This window comes from Piliocolobus tephrosceles, chromosome 16 (genome assembly GCF_002776525.5).
Source record: "Piliocolobus tephrosceles isolate RC106 chromosome 16, ASM277652v3, whole genome shotgun sequence".
NCBI lineage: Eukaryota > Metazoa > Chordata > Mammalia > Primates > Cercopithecidae > Piliocolobus > Piliocolobus tephrosceles.
Genome location: NC_045449.1, coordinates 75519862 through 75526861, shown reverse-complemented (window position 1 = coordinate 75526861; position 7000 = coordinate 75519862). Strand labels below are relative to the sequence as shown.

Here is a 7000-nt window from a genome sequence, read left to right as displayed (position 1 = left end):
CTCCTTTCCAGAACCCCTCGGCCTCCTCAGCGGCGCCTTCCCTCCACAGCTCTGCCCCACCCCATAGAGGAGTGAACCAGCTCAGGATCTGCAGCCTGACTGAAGGAGCTCGGGGGCACCAGGGTCGGGCAGGGCCGGACTCTGGCAGCTTCTGCCTCTCAGCCAGGACAGGACGGGACAGGAAGCCAGCCAAGGTGGCCAGTAAGGGCCTTTGGGAGGCCTGGCTGTTCACTGGGATCCCTGGGCAGGTTCTCAGCTGTGTGGGTCCAGGGAGTCCCCTAAGAGACACAGGCCCGGCCCACAGGTCGGGACAGAGGGGGATCAGCCTGACCACACGGGACACCCTTTTTCCTTGACACCGGCGGCAGCACCCCCACTGCATCACAGTCCACATCACAATCCCTGCGGGTGTCCCCGGCACAATCTCCTGGGGATCTGGAGGGCTTTTCCTCCTCTGCCCAGGAAAGCATGAAGCCCCCACTCTCCAAAACAGCTCCTATCCCCCGCCAGACACATCCGATCTTACAAGCCGCCACTCAGAGCCCTCCCAGGCCGGCCTGTGGGATGTGGCCAGCCTGCCCTCCAGACCACAGCCACTCACACGATAGCCAGCGCCTGCCCTGCCCACCCAGCAGCATCTACTCACCTTCCCGCGGACAGCAGGTGCCCCAGCCCTGCCTCCCGGAAGCTTCCCCCAGGCCCCAGGGTTGCTGTCACCTCGGTGCTCCAGACACAGCACCCCAGGCCGGCTCCTGCTAAACCCTGGCCTCCCACTTGTGAGTGCGAGCTTGCGCAGTGCAGGGACCACCGATCCGCACCTGCACATTTTCCACCACACCTGGTGCTGTTCTGTCATCGGTGCCCAGTAAACACCTGGAGAAGCAAAGGTGCCAGCCTGGGTGGCCACCCACTTGCCCCGTCTCACCCACCTTCAGCAGGTCCTTCAGCTCCTCCATGGTCTGCTTGTTGGCCACCTCGTCATGAACTGTCTGGCCACAGTTCTTCACCACAGACTCCATGACCTGCAGATGCCCAGGAAGGGAAGGGTGGGGCCGGTGATCAGGGCAGGGGCCCCTCGTCCTCCTGGACGGACCCACCTCCCTGTGGGACAGCAGAGCCCTTCAACAGGCCCGACAGGCCACTGGGCCGGTGGGGAACCCCAAGCAGCAGCATCTGAGACTCAGTGGCCTGCACGGCACCGCTCCCTATGATGCTAAGTCTCACTGCCAAGCACAGCGACAAGATCCGCTTTCTGGTGTTTAGTGTTTACTCACGCAGGACAGCTGAAGAAGTGGTGCCCACTCCCTCCCCCATCTCCCGTCTGTCCCTCAGCGTGACCCCCTCCTAGGTGGCACTGTTCACACAGGCACTCAAGGATGAGTGGTAACTCTCCTGCTTGATGTATGCCCAGGGAGGTGGGCAAGGCCACAGGGGAAACTCTTCTCATGCTGTCCTGACTAGTGGGGGGTGGGGGGTGAGGGGTGGGGACCCTGGGGGCCACTGAGGCAAGGGAGTCTACTTACCTCCAGGGCATACAAGGCCACGTGTGGATTCTTGTCATTGACTTTCTTCTTGATGGAATTCACAGCATATTTTGCTCTGAAAGGAAAATGATGTTGGTAAAAGCAGAGAGAAAGGGGAAAAAAATAGTCTCAGCAACCAAGATGAGAAAAGTTCATCTGCTGCCAGGTGCAGTGGCTCATGCCTGTAATCCCAGTGCTTTGGGAGGCCAAGGCAGGAGGACTGCTTAAGCCTAGGAGTCTGAGACCAGTCTGTGCATTATGTCAAAGACCCAACTCTACCAAAACACAAAAAATTAGCCGGGCGTGATGGTGAATGCCTGTAGTCCCATCTACTCGGGAGGCTGAAGTGGGAGGATCGCTTGAGCTTGGGAGGCAGGGGCTGCAGTGAGCTGAAATCACGCCACTGCACTTCAGCCTGGGTGATAAAGCAAGGCTCTGTCTCAAAAAAAAAAAAAAGTCTGTCTACCGTCTTAAGTCTTGGAGAACCCCGAAGCAAATACAAACATAACCAGGTCATCTGCAAGCTGTGCAGAGAAAACCCCTTAACTGTCCAAGATGTCAAAAAATCCTAGCATGTAGACCATACAGTTCTCTACAAAACAGCCTAACGTGGTCAGCTACATTGTAGAGAATCAACAGGAACCAAGCAAGCCCAGCTTACTACACGGCCGCTCCCCCCGCTTCACGACACAGGCCCCGCGAACTCACTGCGTGTCCCCTTGGCGGATCAGGTCGCAGATCTGCAGAATGGACTCCCAATCCGTCTCTAGCAGGAGCTGGCTGGTCGCCTTGTCTGAGTGAGAAAATGCCATGAAAGGGGGGGTCATCCTGCTGGACTCCCCACACAGCACCCCAGCTTGGCAGCAGCAGGGGGGACTCCCTACTACCACTTTAGACATTTGGACCACATGAAAAACCACGAGAGAATCCTCCTGAGCACGCTGATGGGAAGGGAAGTGCCATCGTTCTCAGGGAAGCAGCAAACAGCGTGAGAACAGCACACCAGGTGCTGGTCCAAGCCCTCCCACAACTTGCGAGCGAGGTAAAGACACTCAGCAGAGAGGCGAGGGCACTGCTGTTAGTCACACAGCTCACCAGAGACAGAGGCTGATTCACTCTTAAACATCAGGCTCAGCTGCTTCTCAACAAAGAACTCTATCACCCGTCCCTTGGAGTCGCCATTTGCCCAGATGCTCCCCATTTCAATGGGATCTTAGCTTGGGCAAGAGCTAGAGAAGCCTGCAGTGTAGACTCCAGGCCCCTCGCTCCAAGTGCTTTGGGAATAAGGGCAGAACGGCGCTCCAAGGAGGACTCGCCAGCTAATACCTGTCATCGTACCACATCACTGCTGTCTCCAACAACTGGTCCCTCTGAAGAGCAGCTCCAGCTCTACCCACACCGCCTTCCCCGGATACAGAAACGATCTAACAAACCACACCACGTCCACTTTCTATACTGATTCAGTAGTTAACCTCTGGATTCATCCCTGAAGCACTGAACTACCTGTGTGGCTGAGATACTCAGTCTGCTTGCAGGTTCCCTGGGCAAGGAAGGTGTCTCATTTGAAGTCTCCTTGTAAACCATACTTAACAAAAAGGCAGGCTTGGGGCAGCCCATCCGAGCACCCAAGCGCCTACCCTGAAACACAAGACTCATTTTCCCTACAGGGCACGTGAACATCAACATTCCTCTTCCCTCCTAAAACGTGTCAACTCCAGGAGGCTCAGATAGAATTAGCTTTCACCTCCAAAAACGTGAGAAAACGCCTTCCTAAACCATTAGGCGCGTCCCGAAGCCAGTGTGGGAACAAAAGGTGGGTCTGGGACTCGCAGCCCCCTAGAGAGCTCAAAGGTCCCAGAGAGGACACTGCTGGCTCTACCATTCGAGACCCAATGTTTTGGGTCAGAAGCCCAAGTGCGAGCCTAACATCCGACTGAGTCACCCACTTTCATGACTCAGGCCTTGTGTCCCACTCGGCCGGGTGCTCGCCGGTCAAGGGGAAATCGGCCAAATGTCTGGGCCCGCAAAGGAGCGAGAACGCCGAGCGCCCCCGGCGCCCTGCGCGGACCCTCACAGAGCCCAGGTTCGCCAACGCCCGACGGACGCAGACCCCACGGTTGCGCCGAGGGTCCACGATCGGCCTCTCCGCGCCCAGGAGGACAGTGGGCCTGGGACAGGCGGGTAGGGCGACCGGTCCGCGCCCCTCGGGCCCTCGGGACCGCGCTGACTCAGCGCCGGGCCGGGGCTACGGGCTGACAATGGTCGGGCCGTCGGGTGGGGATGCGTTACCTAGAAGACGCTCGAAGGTGCCGCTACCTCGCCCCATGGCGACCTCCAGCACAGACCCGTCCCAGCGGGCGCTCCCCTGATCCCAGCTGGCGCGCCCCCCGACTTCCGCTTCCGCCTTGTCCCTTCAGTGCGCGCACGCGCACGTCACCGCGCCGTTCCTCGAGCCGCGAGGAGGCGGAGTCTTTTGCTCTCCCGCTAACGCTGCCCGCTAATTGGGCTCACCCTTGGAACCTGATCCCTAAGAACCAATGAGTAGTCCGGGGGTGAGAACTATCCAATGAGAGTAGCCGGTGGGCGGGCCTTGCTCCGCGGGCCGAACTACGGGTGCCGGGTGGAGCGAAGCACGGAATGTGTCTCCTGCTGGGGGCCACGGGCGTCGGGAAGACGCTGCTGGTGAAACGGCTGCAGGATATCCTTCCGCGCGGGGACGGGACCGGGGTGCGGGGGTCACCCGGACGGGGGCGGGTAATCACCCCTTAGCTGCTCGGGTCCTTGACCGCTCTGTACAGGTGAGCTCCCGGGATGGGAAGGGCGACCTGGGGAAGCCGCCCCCGACACGGCCCACGGTAGGTGTCCGCTCCCGCGGGTGGAGTTGCGCGGGGTCCGCTCTGCGCTTGGTGAAGAGCTCCGGGCTCCTCTAAGTGCACGCCGAGGCGCAGCGGGTCAGATCTTGACTTAAGGCCAGCCTTCGGGAGCGTGGGGGAGGCCTGAGCTGAGGATACCTGGCGCGGGATGCGGGGGCCTGCCGCCCTCCACGGGCACTTCCTCTCCCCTCGCAACGGGTTCCTGTGGCTGGTCACCCCCACAGCGAGTGCAGCTACTGATGGGCGTCGGTCCCTGCTCGCCGTTACTGCTTTAGGGACTGAGCCCTTGGAGAATGGGTCTGCGGGGTTCAGGCCACCGCGTAAGGTGTGGGCACGGTGCTGTTCAGGAGTTCACAACGGTACAGCGCTTGTATTGTGTCTGCATCGTGGTTTTTCCTATAGGTGGGCACCAATCTTACTGACATCGTGGCACAGAGAAAGATCACCATCCGGGAGCTGGGGGGGTGCATGGGCCCCATCTGGTCCAGTTATTATGGAAACTGCCGTTCTCTTCTGGTAGGTTGTAATCCTATATGGGCTTCCTTTAGGGACCTGTGTCTGCATTTCTGTGATGTCCAGTCCCCAACCTTGCTGTGTGTAGAACGGGGTTTGGGTTATTTAGTGACTATACTGGTCATGGAAACAGGTCGGACGGTAGTGTTGTTTCCTGCTGGGCACCACGTCTGGTTTCTGGTGCTTGCCCTCCCAGGCCCCCGGTAGGAGTTCACAGAGCTTGCTGAGGGCAGGGCTGCTGCTCCGCAGAGAACAGACTTAACCCTCTGTGTCGATCCCTGGTACGTCTGTGTTTATGTTGGATGTATACGTGCCTCTGGTTGGTCCCATCTTAACAAGGCCTGTGCCCCAGATTCCAGTATGGAGAACTGATGGCCACGTGAGGACAGAGACGAGTGTCACCAGATCGTCCTCATAAAACTCGATTCCCTCTGCTTCTGCCTGTTCCCAAAGTTTTGTTTAAAGCTGTTTTGGGCTGGGCGCAGTGGCTTACTCCTATAATCCCAGCACTTTGGGAGGCCGAGGTGGGCGCATCACGAGATCAGGAGATGGAGACCATCCTGGCTAATGTGTTGAAACCCCGTCTCTACTAAAAGTACAAAAAATTAGCCGGGCGTGGTGGTGGGTTCTGTAGTCCCAGCTACTCGGGAGGCTGAGGCAGGAGGAATCACTTGAACCCAGGAGGCGGAGGTTTCAGTGAGCCGAGATGGTGCTCCGTCTCAAAAACGAACAAACAAAAAATGCAATTTTGCTCTCCCAGTGCTAGGTCTGTGAGGCCCAGGGGAGGAAGTTTGGCAGCAGGGCCTTGCTGCCATCTTTTTCTTTTTCCCCAGTTCATGATGGACGCCTCTGACCCCACCCAGCTCTCTGCATCCTGTGTGCAGCTCTTAGGTCTCCTTTCTGCAGAACAACTTGCAGAAGCATCGGTGCTGATACTCTTCAATAAAATGTACGTGTCCCTGGGCTGAGAGGCAGCACAGCAGGGGCGGGGGCTCCCTGGGAGTACAGCCGGGAGCGTGGCTGGGTAGGGACGTGGTGTGGCTGGGGGTCCGGGGCAGGTGTGTGGCAGCCACTACTCTGATGGGCCACTTCTTTCACTCCAGCGACCTACCCTGTTACATGGCCATGGAGGAGATGAAGTCATTAATCAGGCTTCCAGACATCATTGCTTGTGCCAAGCAGAACATCACCACGGCAGAAATCAGCGCCCGTGAAGGCACTGGCTTGGCAGGGGTGCTGGCCTGGCTCCAGGCCACCCACAGAGCCAACGGTTGACTGCACGGCAGAGGCGCGGCTGACCTGCGCTGGGGAGAGGTGGCCGGGGGCAGTATGGCTTCACTGCCAATAGTTTCTTCTCACGGGTAGAGTAATCCAAAGTAACTCTACATGATGGGGCTCTGTGCTGAGATGCAATGATGGGTAAACTGAGGCACGCGGAGATGGAAGTTGACATCTGGCCTCTGAAAACACTGTCTGCCAGGGCCAGGCACGGTGGCTCACGCCTGTAATCCCAGCACTTTGGGAGGCCGAGGCGGGCTGATCACCTGAAGTTAGGAGTTCGAGACCAGCCTAATCAACCAACCAATGGAGAAACCCTGTCTCTACTAAAAGTACAAAATTAGCCGGGCGTGGTGGTGCATGCCTGTAATCCCACCTACCTGGGAGGCTGAGGCAGGAGAATCCCTTGAATCCGGGAGGCGGAGGTTGCAGTGAGCCGAGATCACACCATTGCACTCCAGCCTGGGCAACAAGATGAAACTCCATCTTAAATAAGAAATAAAAATATAAAAACCTGTCCCCAGACTGGGTGAGCAGGGCCTGCAGGTGGCCGAGTGTTCTGTGTCCTGGAGTGGTGCTGTTGGGGTTGGCTGCCCTCCTTCCTAGAGACCTGCTGGACTGCCCCCGAGGCGTATGGACTGCACAGTGCCACTGAGACCTGGCCTCTTGCTATAGCACAGGCTCCAACCTGCTGAGCCACTGGGACCCTGACCCGACGTCCGTCACAGACGGCATGAGGCAGGTGAACTGAATGTGGTCTAAGAGCGAGGCCTCGAGTTAGAAATGAGCTTGTGGCCGGGCGAGGTGGCTCGC

General features: G+C 58.4%; 2 protein-coding genes across 2 annotated transcripts in view; one reads left to right on the top strand and one right to left on the bottom strand.

Moving 5' to 3' along the window:
* Positions 1 to 3984, bottom strand: part of HGS (hepatocyte growth factor-regulated tyrosine kinase substrate) — an 18526-nt gene extending 14542 nt beyond the window's left edge. The window contains exons 1-4 of the mRNA XM_023211556.2: positions 3813 to 3984; positions 2232 to 2316; positions 1524 to 1599; positions 930 to 1022 (exon numbers count right to left, since the gene is read on the bottom strand). Coding sequence (XP_023067324.1) covers positions 930 to 1022; positions 1524 to 1599; positions 2232 to 2316; positions 3813 to 3849 — 291 coding nt within the window. The 5' untranslated portion in view covers positions 3850 to 3984. The remainder of the gene's footprint in view (positions 1 to 929; positions 1023 to 1523; positions 1600 to 2231; positions 2317 to 3812) is intronic.
* A 7-nt stretch (positions 3985 to 3991) lies between these two features.
* Positions 3992 to 6726, top strand: ARL16 (ADP ribosylation factor like GTPase 16). Its single transcript, XM_023211557.1, has 5 exons — positions 3992 to 4221; positions 4320 to 4378; positions 4799 to 4912; positions 5743 to 5858; positions 6013 to 6726. Exons 1-5 carry the CDS (start codon positions 4161 to 4163, stop codon positions 6182 to 6184), a joined length of 522 nt encoding a protein of 173 aa, XP_023067325.1. The 5' UTR covers positions 3992 to 4160; the 3' UTR covers positions 6185 to 6726.
* Positions 6727 to 7000: the final 274 nt, after the last annotated feature.